This window comes from Puma concolor, chromosome C1 (assembly GCF_028749965.1).
Source record: "Puma concolor isolate L17-30 chromosome C1, mPumCon1.1.hap2, whole genome shotgun sequence".
Classification (NCBI taxonomy): Eukaryota; Metazoa; Chordata; class Mammalia; order Carnivora; family Felidae; genus Puma; species Puma concolor.
The window spans coordinates 1,068,125-1,086,429 of NC_141674.1; the positions used below are offsets into that span (position 1 = coordinate 1,068,125).

An 18,305-nucleotide genomic window follows, 5' to 3' on the forward strand; every position below is an offset into this window, starting at 1 on the left:
CCCGTCCTTCTGTACATAGATAGTCCCTCCATGTGGATGTCTGAGTTTTCCTCGTGATCAGAGGCAGGCTATGCTTCTTCGGCAGGAGAATCACACAACTGACGTGCCGTCTGCCCGTCCCACCCTGTCGGTGATGCAGGACTACGATTGAGCCAACGAGTGATGGTGTCCGATTAGATTGTTTGGTTACGGTGGTGTCTGCCCGCATCTCCCCTGGGGACTCACTCTTCTTCCCTTAGTGATTATGGGAACCTTGCGTGAGGAACTTTAAAACCAGGCAAATAGACTATTTCTCATCAAACTTTCAACTTACAAATAATTTATCCTAGTATCTGAATATGTGTGGACTTGTGGTTTCCTATTTTATTCTGTGATTATAACTTGTGACAATAATTGTGACCTCTGATTTGCCAGTGGGGGGGGGAGCTTCAAGCTGGTAACGTCCCTTTGACATGTCCCAGTTATGCTTTGAGCCCTTCAGTACTTCTGGGCACAGGAAGGTGTCCCAGGCGCATCCTGTCCTCTCCCTGCCCAAGCCCTGGGAACATCTTGCCAAAGAACTCTGGTTCCTTCTATGGAGGATGGAATTTAGAAACCAGGATGTGTGTTCTCAGTGTGCTCACGGCTGTTGGGGTGTCACTCCTCTCAGGCCCTCTCACTAGACAGAGCTGCGAATTATATGGATGTTTGTACAAACACACGTTTACATCTACAATTTTTCTCTTTGTTTATAAACATTGCAACTTATCGGTTCACGGAAGTCTTGCTGATTCCAATTCAACACACGATTCATTTATTCCTCTCCATATTAAAAACAATGTTTATTTTTGAGAGAGAGAGAGAGAGAGAGAGAGAGAGAGAGAGAGCTTGAGCGCGGGAGGGGTAAAAATAGGGGGAGAGAAAGAATCCCAAGCAGGATCGGAGTTTTCAGCGCGTGAAGCCCAATGCGGGACTTAATCCCATGACCCTGGGATCATGACTTGAGCCGAAATCAGAGTCAGATGCTCAACTGACTGAGTCACGCAGGTGCCTCATCCAGGTTAAGGTTTTAAAATGTCATCTTAGCACTTTCTTAACAATGACAGTTTGTGCCTGGCTTCAACCAGGTGTTTTCTTCCACTTCCCAGGGGGCAGTGGGCAGGGAGCAGGGGCAGGGGGCAGGCAGTAGGGGGCAGGGGGCAGGTGGGAGCTGGGGAGGACTGGGCTGGTCCACTCAGGGAAGCAGGAAGCCATCTGTTGGGGTCTCTTTGTCGGGGCTGCTGCCTCGAGCCTTCCAGCCCTTTTCCCCCATTGGGCCTGTGAGCGTCCCTCTCCCCCCCATCACTGCCAGTGCCCTCACCTCTGACCCTGAACACTGCTGGCTCCAAGGCCAGCTCCCAGCCTCTCAAGCCCTCCTCAGGACCCGAATGATGTCGCTCCTCTGCCGGCCGATGTGTCAATCCTTGGCCACAGGAGGTGGAAGCCACGTGGGGCAGAACTTGCTCTCCTTCCCTGTTGGTCCCAGCACTCAGCCCTGTGCCTGCAGGGGTACAAGTCCCACAGATATGAACACACACAGCCCGCTGCCCACACCGTGAGCTGGGGCGGGGGCGCAGGTGTAGCGGGTCCCTGCCCTCCGATGTGGCTTTGCCCATGGACTGGACCTTCTGCCTGCCAGCCTGGTGCCTGGCCAGTGGCAGGGGGACAGGGGGAGGAGTGAGCCACCCCACCATCCAGCTGTGGGGGTGGGGTGGAGGGAGAAAGGCCAGCAGGGCTGAGACACCCCACTGGGTCAGAGAGAAGACGGGGAGCCTGGTTGGCTCTGTCTAGGCATGGCTGGCCTGGCCTTTGGTGGGCGAGGTGGGCTTGGCTGCTCCAGAAACTCCAACATCTTTCGGGGAGGAGGCCTCAAAGTCCAATGAGGAGGAGTTTTAGAGGTGATCCAGGCCCTTTCTGCTTCTCAGGGCTCTTCACCCCTCACCTGTCCCCTACTACATACCTCCTGCAACTTGGGAAACATGTTGGGACCCCTGCCTGGCCCCTTCCTGGGACCCCTTCCCAGATGCACACAAAGTCAGAGGATGTACAGGGAAGTGGTCCATTGGATCTGGGCACTGCCTATCAAGGGGACCAAGGGCTTGGGGCCCCTCTGGGGGTGTCTGCTTGGCCAAAAGAACAGGAGAAATTCTGTGCTTGGCTGGAAACCCTTCCCAGACAGCCCTCTGGTGCCCCAACCGCCTCCTTTGGATTACAGGTTGCCCGAGCTGCGTAGAATTCAAACCCACATGGAAGGAACTAACCTTGTCAGGTAGAATAGAAACGTTTTTGGTCCAAATGTGGAGCAAGAAAATGATATCCCAAAACAAGAGGTGCCTTTTCTTTGTTTTTGAAATACTCCTTTGGAGCTTCATGTTTGCACACATAGAGACGCGTCCTATCGGGGCTGCTGTTGCTGGGGGAATCCGAGAGAAGGGTGGGAGGGACAGCCCTAGGACACAGGCGAGGGCGGGGGGGGGGGGGTCGTGTCCATGGAGGGGAGTGATCAGGTGTCCAGACTTGGGGCCACTGCACCCTGAATCTCAAGCCCCTCCCTGGCGTCCCCCTGTGCCCGCCCGTCCTAGCTGCCTCCCCAGACACCTGCCGGCACCTCAGGGGTGACAAGGGCCAAAGAGATGCCTGGTCGGCTCCCCGGGGCAGGTGCCACCCCCTAGGAGCGCTGGACTGGGGCCACTTTCAGCCTCCACTGGGGAGGTAGGAGCAGGAGGTGGCAAGCTGAAGTCAACTGAAGGTCACTCAGGCTGGAGCGGGCATGGTCCTCACATGTCACCTAGTGCCCAGGTCAGCTTGGGTGCCCTTGTCCTATGGAGGAAAAGGTGTTGCTGTGTAGCTTGGCCGGACTGTCCTGCACTGGGGTTGAGCACAGATAGAACCGTCTCTTTGACTTCCAGTGCCTACCCGCTAGGCCTCAGCTAAGATGCTGCCTCCTCTGGGGGCCATCTAGCCAGCCTGTCCAACTTGGAGCCCCTGGTCTTTCCCTGTCCTGCACTTTCTGGTTTGTCTCTCCCCCTTGACAGCCAGTCGTCGAAGGACACACAGGGAAGTGTCTCCCTGGGGCTGCCTCAGGTGCCCTCCCGACGTGGAAGGGGCTCTCCAGCCGGGGGCAGGGGCGGGGGAGCGGGCTGCAGCATAAGGGTCAGGCCACCTGTCTACGGACCGACCCCGGCCCGGCCCGGGCAGTGACCTGGCCTGTGCGCGCAGGGCACAGTTCCCGACTCAGGGTTGTGCATCCGAGGCACAAAGCCCCTGCCCCAGGGAGCAGGCAGTTCTGCACTGGGACCAGTGGGAGGCGAAGCTGCTGGCTGCCACGCGACCAGGGTGAACGGTCGTGGGGTGGTCGGTGCAGCCGGTCAATCATCCGGGGGACAGGGGCGGGGGGGCGTGCTGGGCCGCGCCTGCACGTGTGGGGGGTCCCTGGGCCACGCTGCACCGTGTCTCTTGTGTGGCCTCCCTCGGGTGGGGCAATCCTAACGTGGAGTAACCCCCTAGACGTCCTCGTCATTCTATGGGGCCCGGGTCGTGCCCTGCGGCGTCCCCGCCGAGCGTGGGGTCCCCGTGGACTTGACGGCATGGCGGGCGGCGGAGGCCGCGCCGCCCTCGACCTGCCCGCCCCCCCGCGAGTCTGCGGTTGTGGCGGGGGCCGCGTGTGGGTTTCGGGGCCCCGGCGGCGGCGGCGGTGTCGGCGGCGGAACCGGCGCCTTCCCAGCGGCGCAGGAAGCGGCCTCGGCCGGAAGGGGGGGCCCCGGGCGCCGCCGCTGCCCCCGCCGAGCGCCCTTCCGGAGGGCGGGGCCGAGAGGGGCCGAGGAGGCGGGGGTGGGGGGGGGCCCGAGGGGGAACCGAGCGGGGCCGAGTCCGGGGCGGGCGGGGCCGAGCGGAGCCGAGTCCCCGGCGGACGGGCCCGAGCGCGGCCGAGCAGGCCCGAGCCCGGGCGGGGAGGCGGCGGGGGGGAGGGCGCGTTCTTGGAAGAGCCGGGCCGGGAGGCGGTCGCATTCCTGGCCGGCGCTGGGCTGAGGCGGACGCGCGGCTCCAGACGGCGCGAGGGGCGGGGCGGCGGCGGCGCGGGGCGGGGCGGCGCGGGGCGGGGCGGCGGCGTGAGCTCAGCGCTCGGCGCTCAGTCCGAGCCGGAGCGAGCCGCCGGGAGGATGTGCGCCGAGCCCCGCGCCGCCGCCGCCGCCGCCGCCGCCGCCGCCGCGCTCTGAGGGCCGCCGCCACAGGCGCTCCCGCCGCCCCGGAAGCCGCGCGCGCGCAGGCGGGCGGGCGGGCCGCGGAGCCGGGCGCGGGCGGCGGGGTGGGCGCGGGCCGGGCCGGGGCGGCCGGCGGCGGGCGCGACGCGGCCGGCCAGCGCCGCCGGGACGAGCCGGGCGGGCGCCGCGCGGTGGGAGGAGCGGGGCGGCGGCGGCGGCGGCGGCGGCGCGCCGCGCGAGGACGGCCCGGCGGGCCCCGCGCCCGCGCCCCCGCTCCTCCCGGGCCCCTCGGCCTCGGCCGCCGCGGCGATTCGCGCCTCGCGGCGCCGGCACCTGCCCGCGCGCCCCCCGCGAGCCCCGGGCCCGCGAGCGTTGGCGTTGGCGTTGGCGGCGCGCGCAGGGTCATGCCCCGCGCCTAGGGCCCGGGGGGCGCGCGGGGGGCGCGCGGGGGGCCCGGGCGGCGGCGGCGGCGGCGGCGGGCGGGGCGCGGGGCGCGTGGATGTGGCGCCGGGCCCGGGCGCCGGCGGGCTCCAGCGGCGGGACCCCTTCGCCCCGCCCGCCTACCCCTTCGCGCCCCCGGGCGAGGCCGAGGCCGCGGCCGTGATCGGTCGGGAGCCGGCGGCGGCGGGGGGAGGGGGCCGGGGCAGGGGCCGGGGGCGCCGCCGGGGCGCCCGGGGCGGCGGCGGGGGCCGCGGGGGCCCGGGCGCGCGGGAGCGGGAGCGGCCCGGGGAGCCGGAGCGCACCATGGAGGCGGCGGCGGGCGGCCGCGGCGGTTTCCAGCCGCACCCGGGGCTGCAGAAGACGCTGGAGCAGTTCCACCTGAGCTCTATGAGCTCGCTGGGCGGCCCGGCCGCCTTCTCGGCGCGCTGGGCGCAGGAGGCCTACAAGAAGGAGAGCGCCAAGGAGGCAAGCGCGGCTGCGGTGCCGGCGCCGGTGCCCGCGGCCGCGGAGCCGCCGCCCGTGCTGCACCTGCCAGCCATCCAGCCGCCGCCGCCGGTGCTCCCCGGGCCTTTCTTCATGCCATCCGACCGTTCCACCGAGCGCTGCGAGACCGTGCTGGAGGGCGAGACCATCTCGTGCTTCGTGGTGGGCGGCGAGAAGCGCCTGTGCCTGCCGCAGATCCTCAACTCGGTGCTGCGCGACTTCTCGCTGCAGCAGATCAACTCGGTGTGCGACGAGCTGCACATCTATTGCTCGCGCTGCACGGCGGACCAGCTGGAGATCCTCAAAGTCATGGGCATCCTGCCCTTCTCGGCGCCCTCGTGCGGGCTCATCACCAAGACGGACGCCGAGCGCCTGTGCAACGCGCTGCTGTACGGCGGCGCCTACCCGCCGCCCTGCAAGAAGGAGCTGGCCGCCAGTCTGGCGCTGGGCCTGGAGCTCAGCGAGCGCAGCGTGCGTGTGTACCACGAGTGCTTCGGCAAGTGCAAGGGGCTGCTGGTGCCCGAGCTCTACAGCAGCCCGAGCGCCGCCTGCATCCAGTGCCTCGACTGCCGCCTCATGTACCCGCCGCACAAGTTCGTGGTGCACTCACACAAGGCGCTGGAGAACCGGACCTGCCACTGGGGCTTCGACTCGGCCAACTGGCGGGCCTACATCCTGCTGAGCCAGGACTACACGGGCAAGGAGGAGCAGGCGCGCCTCGGCCGCTGCCTGGACGACGTGAAGGAGAAGTTTGACTATGGCAACAAGTACAAGCGGCGGGTGCCCCGGGTGAGTGTCCCTGCTGGCCGTGGGAGGAGGCTGGGTGTGCTGGGCCCCAGGGCCTGGAAGCTGGGAGGGCCGGGGAAAGGCTGGGGGGCCGTCCCGGGGCCAGGCAGGGGCTCTGTCCCTGCAGGCCGGGACTTGTCTTAGGGTTTGTTTTTGAGGAAATTCAGGGTGGCGTCAGCGTCCCCATCGACGGCTGCGTAGGAAGGTCCTCCGGCTCGATCCCCATGATGAGCCGGCTTGCTAGGGGTGGGGGTGGGGGGTCCTCGTGTTCTGCGGCCTGGCGGGCACAGAAGCCATCGCTCAGATGGGCTGCGAAGGGCAGGCTTCAGGACTCAGATGCTCTCGTCCCGAGTCCTGGGAAGTTAGATGTGGGCCGAGCCCAGGCTGCAGCCTCAGGCCCTGGGGCCTGCCTTGGGGCCCTGAGGAGGTGTCCAGACCGAGTGGGCTCCCAGGCTCGCAGACAGAGAGGGCTGCCTGCCCATGGACCTCAGCAGACAGAACTGGGCCAGGCAGCGCCTGTTTGTGCCTTGAAGTCTTGGGAGACAGACTCAGAAACGAAGCCAGGTGTCCGGGCCGCGGTGGCAGGGGGCCGAGACACGGCGACTCCAGCTCTGTGCGTCTCCGTGGGCCTGCCAGGGTGCGAATCCTTGAGTCCCCCGTGTGGCGGCAAGGGCCACTTGGCCCTGGGCTTGGGGCCCTGGTCAGTGGGCACCTGGGGCCCTGAGTAGGAGTAGCTCGTGGCCTGCGATTTGTTTTGGACACGCCTGGTTCCTTGTCTCCCTCTCCCTGAAACGCTGAAGGGCGGGGGAGGCCACTGGTTGAGGCTCTGTTGTCTGCCCGGCGGAGGATCTCTGATCCGGCCGGGCAGCTTCTGGGCCACTGGACGCCAGAACCATTCACTGGGGTCCTCATCAGCTCTTCATGCTGCCTTCCCCTCCCCAAGCGTTTGTAACTTTTCTTTTAAATATCCAGGCTTATTAAGCTGCACGCTCGGAATGCTGCACTGGCTTAGCTATTCTTAGGAGGCCTAATTAATTCAGCTATTGCATCAAACTTTTCTTTTTCTAAATCTGTGAATAGATGCTCCCGCCCGGTTTTCTCTGGGCGCCCCTCCAGCGCAGTGTCAGAGTCTCGGTGAGCAGAGGAGGGGCTAGGGATGTAGGGGCCTGTTTGCCTGTGCTTGGGGAGAGGGCTGCCGTGTGCGCGCGCACACGTGCACGAGCGTTCGGTGGCATTTCTGCCCTCAGCTATGCCGGTGCCCAGGTGGCAGCCGTCCGCTGACTGTAGGGCAGGGGTTGTGCACGAGGGATGCTTGGAGTCGGGGAGGATGCTGGCAGGAAAGGCCGGCCCGAGCCCTCGATTTCAGATGAGTCTGTGATGGGCGGCGTGATAAGCACCCCGTGTGAACTGGGGGCTTTTCTGTTTGGGGCGCCCGCTCCTTCCACCGCCGGTGTGGCCTAGGGGAGTCCTGTGTGCAGGGCTGTGGTAGGTGCGGGCTGTAGCCGGTGGGTGAGGCCGTGGCAGGTCCCCCACCCCCAGAGCAGGTGGCAGAGGGCCTTGTCCGGCGGGGTGTGCCTGTGTTGGTGTCCAAGTTGTGGGGTGGGGGCTCGCCGGGGCTGGCCTTTTGTCACAGCTACAGTCCTGGTCCCGGGGTCCCTTGTAGCAGGCCCTGTGCTCCTGGGCGCGGCCGTCCCCAGGCTCGGGGAAGGCCCAGCCTGGGCTCCCGGGCCGGAGCGCTGCCTGGGGAGGAGGCAGGACTGTTTCCTGGCGCCACCGTCCGTGGAGCTGAGGCCAGACCCCGTTTCTGCTCTGGCCTTTTCGACAGGTGACCAGCGCCCTGTCTCCTTCCGTGCTTTCCCCCATGCTGCTTTAAATTTTACGTACCGATTAAACGGAAATTTCCCAGGATGAGGAGGACGCGCTTATCGTAAGCGGGTGGGGTCTCCAGGTCAGTGTCAGCCCCCGCTGTCCCGTGTGGTGGTGGCCTGGGCGTCTGCCCACGAGCTCTCGTGCCGACTCTGCCACCTCGTGGGGTGCTCTTCCTGCTGGCTTTTTCTGCCTGTCCTGTTCTTGGGGCTCTGCCTGCTGTCTTGGCTCTGTGACCACGCAGTTGGGAGTCCTGGGGTGTGTCGTTCTCTTTAAATCCCTTAGCAGAGCCATGTGCTCGTCTGTCTGCGTGCCGAGGGCACCACGTGAGGAGGAAGGTCTCGGCCTCAGGGAGGGATGGGACCCCCCCAGCTGCCTAGACCCCACTTGCTATGGAAGGAGCTGCCTGGGAAGAGCCCCCCCCCCCCGTGCCCCGCCTATCTCTGATCGCTCCTTCCGGTCGCCTCTGATGGCTTATTTGTGGAATATATTTTGATTTCTTCAATTACTTTATAGCTTAGTTTAATATTTTTGACTTAGCAGGGTTGAGGACAGCAGGGAACAAAGAATGTGCTAGAATTCCTCTCTGTAGGGGACATGACTCCCCTGGGGCCTTGGGTTCTGGTGAGGCGGTGGGAGCTGAGCACGTTCCCGTGTTGTGGGGCTCGAGCCGCCCAGCTCTCCTGCCAGCCGGAGACTCGGCACCGTTCGCGCTCAGTGCCAGGAGGGCCGCTGGTCTCTGGGGGTCTCGGAGACCCGCTCACCTTTGCCCACCTGCTTTGCCTGTGGCCGTGGCCGTGGTGGGTTGTCTGTGGTTGCCCCAGTGTGGAAATGAGCGTGGGGTGGGGCTCCGACCTCGAACCCGGAAACCCTGTGAAGGCGGCCTGTCTGCGAGTGTGGGTTGGCAGGCCTCCTTAGGGATGCCCCCTCACGTCACGGGGGCCTGCAGGAAGTGCTGTCGGCCGTGCTGGGGCCGTGGGGAGCCGTCTCCCAGCCTCTCCCCCCTCCCCCACCCACGGGGTGCTGCCCTGGGCGCCCTGTGGTAGGCTAGCCCAGCCGCGGGACCCCAGGAGATGGCTCCCATGTCCTCATTGCGTCCCTCCTGCTATGTGACCTCGAGCCAGTTGGCCTAACCTGTGTGGGTCTCCGTTTTCTCGTGTGTGAGATGGGGACCGTAGCAAGTGGTGACCGGTGATGTTTTATTTCTCTAGGGTGTTTAGGTGTCCGGTGGGGGTGGGGTGGGGGTGGGGACACGTCATGTGTGGAGGAACACATGGCAGGGAGATGGGGACCGTGGTGCCCTTTCTACCCCTGCCCTCCTCTTCTGCCCGACTGGCTCTGTCCCTTCCTCTTGGGCTTGTCTGATGGTGTCTGCACTGAATTGGCCTGGTTGTTTAGCAGCGTAGGTTGCTGTCACCGAGGAGGACGTGGGTGCTGCCGGCTCAGCTGCTGCTGGGGGCCTGGCCTCTTGGCCCGCAGGAGGCCTCCTCGCGGGGTAACCAGGGCCGACCGCGGGACGGGGCGCTGCCTCCCTGGGGCCCCGGGCAGGGTTGGGGCTCCTCGGAGATGCTCTTCGTTCTTCCGGGGGTCCCGATTCCCAGATCGGAGAGCCTGGCTTGTGCGGATCGTCCATTCGTCCTTCAGACCGCCGTCAGAAGGGTCCTTTTGTAGCCTTGCTCTTGTCATGCGGCTCATTGTGCTCCAGGGGCCTGCAGGCCGATGGCCCCTTGGCGTGTGGCGTGAGGGTCCGCGACTGCATGTGTGTGGATTCCTGACGTTGGGACAGGTTTTCTCGTGTCACCTGCAACTTCTCCCTGGTCGGAGGGCAGGCTTCCTCAGAGCAGGGACCGGCCGGCAGCCCTGGGGGTGCTGAGTCTTGTGGCCTGTCTTGGGGAGTGACGGCACCTCTTGGGTCCACAGGCTGGGAAGGGGGTCTTGGTCTGTGGACTCTCCCCTGGAGAGGTGTGTCTGGTCTTATTTAAGCTGATGTTATCACGGGAAGGAACAGTGTGAAGAGGGTGCTGCCAGGCTGGAACAGACTCCGACCCGCGCGCTTCCTTGGGGCCCCCTCTTGAATGGGGTGCTGTCCTTTGGATGCCGTCTGCTGTGTGGGCAGAGACTTAGCGACGGAGTCGTCTCTTTGTGCACTCGTTTTGCTGTAGGTTTTTGTGGGGTTCCATGGTGATTTCCTGGCTGCAGACGTGTGGTTGAGAAGGTGGGTGCCGGCTTAGGTGACGCCCTGGTCGGGCCTTGGCCACCCCCTCCCACCCGTGCGGAAGGACAGGGTGTGCCAGAATGAAGGCTGGGGAGTCTTCTCCGGTGGGGGACGTGGCAGCTCAAACGAGCTCTGCTTCCCCCCCATGCCGTGGAATTGGCCGTGCGGGAGCGGGGGGCTGCTGAATGGCTGGCCGGGTGCCTCGGCCCGTCTGAGTGAGCAGAGGCATGTCTAGATGGTTCTCCAGGTGTGGTCTGTCCGCCTGTCTGTCTGCCATCCTGCCAGTTTCCAGCTGGGCCAGACCCCCTAGCTTCTGGGGTCTCCCCAGGGCAGCAGCTCGCCTGGGGCAGCGGGGTCATTGAGTGACCTTTGCCTCTGTCCCTGCTGTCTCACTGGGGTCTGTCCGTCCGTCCGTCCGTCAGCTGGGGCTATGAGAGTAGGGTCATTGACTCTTGGCGTCTCGGTTTCTCAACCTTCCCCGCAGCCGGTTTGTGTAATGTCTGTCTGAGGTGCCGGGTGAGGGCAGACAGGCCTGCGCTGGAGGAAGTCTGGGGGACTGTGGCCGAGCCGCACCCCGCACCCCTGGCCGCCGGGGAGCGGGGGGGGGGGGGGGGGGGGGGGGCTGGGGGAGGCCGTGCTTCCGGGGCCGGCCCTGGCCGTCTGGCGGGAGGTGACCGCGGGAGGTGGCCCAGGCCGGCGGCCGGCGGCCGGACTCTTCACGGAGGCCCCGGAGACTGTTACACAAGCACCAATAATGTGTCTCTTTCTAAGGATTGCGAAAGTCAGGGAGGATTTCTCCACTGGAGGAATTATGCAAGTTTCAACTGAAATGTTTTTAAAAAGTTTCTTTGTTTTGAGTCAAAATATAGAGGCTGAATTATTTCCTTAAGGTCCGTGAGAGCTGCAGGGGGAGGAGAAGGCCTCCGTTCTTGCCCCAGCCCTTGCCCTCCTGGCTCGCTGTCCCTGGGGAAATGGGGAACCAGGCGTAGTTGGGACGGAGCCGGGGCGTGGCCTGGGGACCATGCCCATTGCTCCCCGCTTTCTGTTTATTGACCATCTCAGATGGGGGGGGGGGGGTGGATCAGCGTCGCAGTGAAGGGACAGGAAGTCATTTCCTGGGGGTGTGGGGCGGTGTGGGGCTGTGTGTGGCAGGCGGCCCCTCCCTGCAAGGCCTCGCGTGGTCTGAAGCGGGTTTCGGTTGGTGTTGGGTTAGAGCCACAAACGGTGTCCATGGGAATGAAGTGGCGTGGGTGGTAGGGACCTTGGGGGGGGGGGGCTACATATGTGGCCACCCTGTTGCATGTGTGAGCACGACCCAGGTCCCCGCCCTGCCTGACCTCTCAGAGACTGCCCCGCACCCCCTCCCTCCCCCGCTGCCCTGCCCGGTAGCCCAGGTGCGGTTTGTGCAGGCAAACTTGGGTCACGCTCAGGAAGCCTCTAGCACGTTTGCAGGGCTGGCGTGGAGTAAACAGTAGCTCTTACGCTGCTCTTCTGTGAATCAAGAGTCCGATTCTAGGGGAGCCCTGCTTTCAGAGCAGTGAGGACGGGCTGGAGGCCCGTTTTGCTGCATGAGACTTACTGTTTTTCTGGGCAACATCACTGCAGAGGCTCGGCGAGGTGGAGTGGCCTTGCTGGTCCCAGCATGGGAGCCAGGAGGGGGGCCTGGGGGTGGGGGTCCCTCCAGTTTTGGGACTCACCACCGCTGGTGTCAACTTGTTTACTAAAATTAAGGACCCGGACCCTGGTGTGAAATGGAACTGGGATGGTTGGGGGACAGGAGAGATGTCTAGAAAAAGGACGAGAGTGGACGGGGCACCTGCTGGGGCAGAGATCCCTCTGGCTGCGTGTAGGTCTGCTGGTGACCGTGGTGCCCGGTACCCGCTGCGCGTGTCCCGGGCGCTGCTCTGGTCGTTGCTGGAAATTCTCGTCCCTTGGGGTAATTCTCGTGTCTTTCGTGTGGGTGGAGGCAGATGGGAGGCTTCGGGAGGGGTCCTGGCAGAGCCCGGGAAACCCGTGAGATTGTCTGGGTGTTTGGCGCCTGTGTCTCATCTGACTTTACTGCTGGGACTGGGGAGGCTGCAGAGAACAGGACTTGGAGACTTCCAGCTACGGGTCGCGATTCAGGAAGCACCGGCGCCACGCTCGGGGCCGCGCAGCCTGCGGTGGTCGGGCCTTCCGCTCCGTTCCCTGGGCCAGCCCGCTGCGGTGGGCCTGGGATTTGTGTGTTTGTGGTTGTCAGCCTCGTGGAGGGGGCAGGTTGGTCACAGCTGGGTCCCCAGTTCCGGGCCCGGAGTAAATACTCCTTGAATGACTCACAGAGGCATGAAATCACTAGTTATCGAGAAACCTCGGCAGCTCTGCTCCTGACGGCGAGGAGAGAGGGAGGGAGTTTCTCAGGAGTAGAGTGGTGTCCCTCAGGCATCGTTTGTCCTGGCCGTGTCGTGTGTCGTCAAGAAGGTGGCTCGCTCAGATCCGCGCGGGGGGGCTTCGAACCTGCTCTGACTCGGGTGCTTGGCTATTGCCTGTTGAGCCAAGGTGTTCTCAGCTCTGGCGCCGGATGAGCCTGGCCGTGCTGCCCGCCTCGAGGGGGCTTCCGATGGCACGTTAGCTGGCTGCTTTGAAAGAAACATCTCTCGTTGGAAATAGGCTTCCCGGGGACCCGCTGGGGTGCTTGAGGTAGAGGGTCACCGCTGTGGCAGGTGGGGTGGCAGGGAGGAGAGGGGAGCCCGAGACGGTCAGCCGGGTCCCTGCGGTCTGAGGGCCCCAGGTGCCAGTGGGGCTCTCGTGTGGCCCTTGCCCCCTAACCGGACCCCGGAGCCCACGTGTGAGGGGGCAGGTAGGGGTGACAGTCCCATGATGGCGGCTCTACCGTGCGTCCCAGCTCCTGGGTCTGAACCTCTGGGATGGGGGTGGGGACAGTGCACGTGTTCTGGGGGCATCTGCTGGTGGCGGGTTGTCTGTCTCCCTGCCCCAGAGGCCGTCTGCTGCATCCTCACAGGAAGCTACTTGCTTGTGACTTGGTGTCTGGGGACCTGCCTAGAGTCTGGGTCTGGGGCACGTTCTCCCTTGTGCCCTCCTCTTCTCCACCGGGGCGTGCGGCGTGTTGGGGGAGGAAGTGTGTTTTTTGGGGGGGCTGAAGGTCTGTCCTGCTTCATATGCAGGACACGACCCCTGCGCTGCAGTGTCCCCGCAGCCCGGGTGAGCATGGCTACCCCCGCCGGGCACTCGGTGCCGGATGACCAGAGAGAACCTTTCGTGGGGGCCAGGCCTGCATTCCCTTGGGAGCAGAGCCAGCTTCTCATGCCCTGTCTCCATCTGTCCCCTGTCAGCTGAGTGTTCTTTCGGTGACCCCAGCCCCCTGGTGAGACCTCTGTGTGTGGGGGGGGTGGCAGTGATGGGCGAGCCGGCTCCTGCGTGTGGCATTCGTGGCTCCTCCTCTGGCCCTCCTGGTTCCCCCTCTGGCCCTCCTTCCACAGAGCCGTGGGTTGGGCACCACTTCAGTCCGTGGGGCTATCCCTGTGGATGCTTTTGTCTGCCTGACATTCTCCGTCCAGACCTGCTCCCCACTACACCGAGACCGTCAGGATGGGAAGTGACAGTGGCTCAGCTGTGGGGACGTGGACACTGGTCTGCGATCCTGATGTAGGCTCTGTGCTGAAAGTGACACAGAAACCCCTGTTGTTGTTTTTTTTTAATTTTTTAATGTTTGTTTATTTTTGAGAGAGAGAGAGCGAGAGCAGGGGAGAGGCAGAGAGAGAGGGGAAGACGCAGAATTTGAAGCAGGCTCCAGCTGTCAGCACAGAGCCTGATGTGGGGCTTGAACTCGCAGACCATGAGATCATGACCCGAGCTGAAGTCAGATGCTTAACCGACTGAGCCACCCAGGCGCCCCCATAACCCCTGTTTGAAAGACGCACAGCCCTGTTGCCGGCCTGGGCCCTGTGGCGCCCCGTCTGGGTCCCTAAGCCGCCCTGGTCGGCTGAGATCCATGCGTCGTGCTGGTGCTGGGGCTGCCCTGGTCGGGCCCCTGCTCACAGGGAGCTCCCCTTCTTGAGGGGGGCGCTCTCAGCCTCGCGGTTCCTGCCGTGTGGCCCCTGGCCCCCACCGCAGAGCGAGGCCACGTGTGCCAGCCTGGGGCCTGTGCCTGTGTGTGGACGGTGAGCGCGGCCGTCCAGGCTCAGCCATCGCCACCGGTGAGGCAAGTGTGTTTCTCCAGTGGCCGGGCTGGTGCTCCCTGAGCACCTAGAGGACCCCGGATGGAAGGGGGCGGTCAAGTGCGCCACCGGGGAAGCCGAGAACCCTCTCCCCAGAGGGACAGGCAGGTGCGCTCGTCCCACGTGCTGGGAGACTGCATGGGAGGTTGAGGCAGAGGTGCCGGGCGGGGGCGGCCAGGAGCAGCCCATGGTGGGATCTCCGGGCTGGCGACTCTGCCCCCTTCCCACCCCGGGCGGGGGGCCGTGGCCGTGGCCAGAGAGCGCTGCGGGGGTGAGGGTACCCCGGGCCTGGCGGGAAGTCCTTGCGGCCCCGGCGGGCGCGTGCGGGTGGTCCCGCCTTACCTGCTGCCTCCCCGCTTCCTGGCGTTACAACTGTGTTGCCCAAACCATTAAAAAAATGATGCTCCCAAGCTGAATGATATGCAAATGTAGTCAATTAAGCGAGGGGATTTTAATTAGCAGTTTAAGTTCATGTGTGAAGTGCCTTGCCTTAATTACTTGACAGTTTTGTTGTAAATTTGCTAAGTTTTTTTTGCAGAACTATCAAAACTGTGATTTTTTTTTTTTTTTTTTTTTTTTAACATTCGTGTATGCAGTAAGTGTCGCCCAGCCTGCCTGACCTTAGTGGATTTTGTCTCATTTTAGGAAGCTCTTTCAGCTTTGAGAACAAGGTAGGCCCGCGGGTTGCCTCGGTGCGGCTCGGCGAGCGGGGACGTGTTCCGTGTTTGTGGAGCGCGGGCCGGCCGTGGTCTTGGGCTGGGGAAGCGGGCCCGGTCCTGGAGCGGAGGTCAGGGAGGGTCTTGACTGACGGGACCACAGAGGGCTGGGGGCTACGGGCCTGTGCCCTGAGGAGCTTTGAGGGGCCTGCACGGTGGGCCCGGGTCCCCTCGTCGCCACAGCGCCCATCTCGGTCCCTGATGCCTGTTGGGGGCCCGGGGGAGTTCCGGACTTTGAAGCTCCTTCCCAAATACGCAGGAGGAAGCCTCTCCTCCTGCACACCCCCCACGCCCCGAACCAGAGTGTGGTATCCCCTCCACGGGCTCAGCCGGGGCTGGCCTGGTGTGCCTTCGCTGCCGCCAGGCGAGCGTTCCGGCGTGGGAGCGGGTGGTCCTGTGGGGCTGGCGTTGGAGCCTCCTCCCCTTTACGGGAGAACGTGCCCTCACTGTTCTCCAGAGGGTCTGGGGTCACGGAGGGTCCCTCTGTGGACTCCCCTGCACCCCTAGACTTAATTGCCTGGTGGAGCTTGACGCCTCTTGTGCAGTTAGATGTTTTATTTTCTCACTTAAACGTTTTTATTTGAATCGTGATTGCTTTGGTGGATCTGTTTTCTCTCAGTCTCTGCGACAAAGGCTTGTGTCCTGGTTCTCTGTGTGATCCCTGGGGGGCTGAGGACCATGACGGGGACCCAGCAGGGCAGCCCCACAGGGTGGCCTGCTGTCCCCGTGGCTCCAGGCTTTTGGAACCTTGGCCAGCGTCAGCCTCCTCGGCAGGTGTGAGGGGCCGGGGGCCTGTGGAGGGGGTGCAGGTGGCACCGGGGAGCTGGGCCAGGGGGTGGCAGGAGCTTGGTGGCCGCTCTGCGTGCCTGGGCCTCTGCCACTGTTGGTTACGCTTCACTGGCCTCGTGGGACAGAAATCCAGGAAGGCGGTGCCGGGCAGGGCTGCCCGGATCCCTTCCTGTCACTCCCAGCACCGAGATGGTGGGCGCGCGCCATCTGACGCAGGGCCCAGGAGGGGTGCGTCCTTTCCAGCGCCATCGGGGCGCGTCTGGGGATACGGAAACGGAAACGCAAGTTAGGACGGGAGGTTTCCTGCTCACACCTGGGTGGCGAGGCTAGTGAGTGTGGCCCACATGCCCGGCCCAGCACTTCCCAGTGTCTTACGCGTTTGGTTTCCTCCGACTTCTCCCCCTTTTTTTTGCAAGGGGCTGTGCTGATTTCCTAGTTCAGCACTTCATCTCCTAACGTGTCCAGAGTCCGGACGGGTCACAGCCATGGCGCCGGTCAGCGTAGCTGACAGTAACGAAGGGATCTCCTTCCTGCCAGAGGCGCCCAGCCCGCACTCGGGTCCCTGCTGTCTCAGAAGTGGCTCTTCCGCGCTTGCTTTGCAGGGTCCAGGGCCACCGTTGCTCATGATTGAGGGGCCTTCTGCGCGTGCCTGCTGCGTGCACACGTGTGCGTGTGCCTGCCTCTGTGTGCGTGTGTAAGGCCACATATTTCCAAGTATTCTGTGGTATCGAGGGTTCCGGCATTTATTTAGCTGCGTTTTTGTTACGAGTGAGGCTTCAGGGAGCGTCTTGCCGCAAAGGCTTCCCGGAAGCCTCCGAGCACCAGCGTAGATGCAGGAACGTCATCTCAGACCGGCTGCGGCCCCCGCGTCCCCACGCAGGTTAAGAGGTACACTCTGCCTGCTCTGCTCTTCTGTTTCATTGCGACCCCCAGGGGACTCCATCCTGAACGTCCTGTGTGTGCGCCTGTGTCCCCGTGGAGCCGGCATGGCCCCGTCACTGGCGCCTATCTGCACAGGCGCTCGCCTGGGGCTCCGGTCACTTGCTTGCCGCCTCGTTGCCGTGTGGCTTTGCCGCTTGAGCACATCGGCCTGTCCCCACTCTTGGGGCGGATGGTCTGGCTTCCCACGTGGGTGACTTTGAACAGGAGTCGCGGATCGTCGTCGGCCCATGTGCGCGTGCCTGGGGCCTGGGCCCCGAGTGACGTGGCTGAGCCGGAGGGCACCTAGATCGTGCTGGGCTGTCCTCCGAAGTGGCTCTGCCGTCCCCCTGCGGGGGGGGGAGGGGCCCCCGTGCCCTGTGCTGGCCGAGGTCAGCCCTCTCTGACCGTGTGTCTCCTTGGGCATGTGTGAGGTCAGGTGGGGGGGTTTCTTGTGGAAGATTCGGCAGATCAAAGGGGGCACCTGCTGGTGTTACTTACACACACACACAACATGCACATCTGTATCTCCTGTGCCTCCTAAATCCCGACTGAGGTGTGACCGCTTCGTGCTCTGACGCCAGGAGACCTGGGGCCCCTGAGAGGGTTCTCGATTTTACACATTCCTGAAACTCGTTCTGTAAATGGCTTGCCAGTTTGTTACACGTCCAGAGAATTAAGAAGGTTCCTTTGCTCTTACAACCTTTGGTGGCTGTCATTCAGGATAACTTTGTTAATTTGAAGGGTGAAAATCTCATTTTTTAACTTCTTTCTACTGGCATTGGCCATTTTGTTATTTTTCGTGTTTTTGTAATTAGCCTCGTGCATTTGCTTTGTTGTGGTAAAATATAGCTATCGTAAAACTTGCTGTTCTAGCCTTTTTTTTTTTTTTTTTTGAGAGAGCATGTGGTGGGAGCTGGGCGGGGCAGGGGGTGAGGGGGAGAGAGAGAGAGAAAGAGAGAGAATGAATCCCTATAGGCTCCACGCTGAGCCCTACTCGGGGCTCGATCCCATGAACTGTGAGATCATGACCTGAGCCAAAATCAAGAGTGGGACGCTTAACTGACTGAGCCACCCAAGCGCCCTAAACTGGGTTGTTCTGTAATTGAGTTTTGAAAGTTCTTTACATGACTTAGGTATGTTCTTCACCCAATGTAATTTGCTAATGTTTTCTGCTAATCTGTGACTGACTTTTTCATTCTCTGAACGGTGTCTTTAGAAGAGCAGATGTTTTTAGTTTTGATGAAGTCCAAGTTACAATTTTTATTTTTATTTGTACGTATATATATATATATATATATATATATATATATATATATATATATACTTGCTGTTTATTTTGCGAGAGAAAGAGAGGGAGAGAACGAGCAGGGGAGGGGCAGAGAGAGAAGGGGGACAGAGGATCAGAAGCGGGCTCCGAGCTGAGGGCAGAGAGTCTGATGTGGGGCTCGAGCCCACGAACGGTGAGATCGTGACCTGAGCCGAAGTTGGATGCTCAGTCAGCCGAGCCACCCACGCACCCCAGTATTTTTAATTTTTTGAGAAACGGCCGCACTTTCCTACGGTGGCTGCACCGTCGGGCGTTCCTACCACCAAGTGCACGAGGGTTGCGTTTCTCCCACATGCTTGCTGAGGATCCCTGTTTGTTTTGTGTTTT

At 62.8% G+C, this 18,305-nt stretch overlaps 1 protein-coding gene across 4 annotated transcripts in view; it reads left to right on the forward strand.

The window, feature by feature from the left end:
* The first annotated feature begins 4,854 nt into the window (after positions 1 to 4,854).
* Positions 4,855 to 18,305, forward strand: part of SKI (SKI proto-oncogene) — a 71,255-nt gene continuing 57,804 nt past the window's right edge. For 2 of the 4 annotated variants that reach the window (XM_086715424.1, XM_086715426.1), the window contains exon 1: positions 4,855 to 5,933. In XM_086715424.1, the coding sequence (XP_086571550.1) occupies positions 4,965 to 5,933 (969 nt within the window). In that variant the 5' untranslated portion in view covers positions 4,855 to 4,964. The remainder of the gene's footprint in view (positions 5,934 to 18,305) is intronic. The other 2 variants (XM_086715425.1, XM_086715428.1) reach the window with 2 other exon arrangements.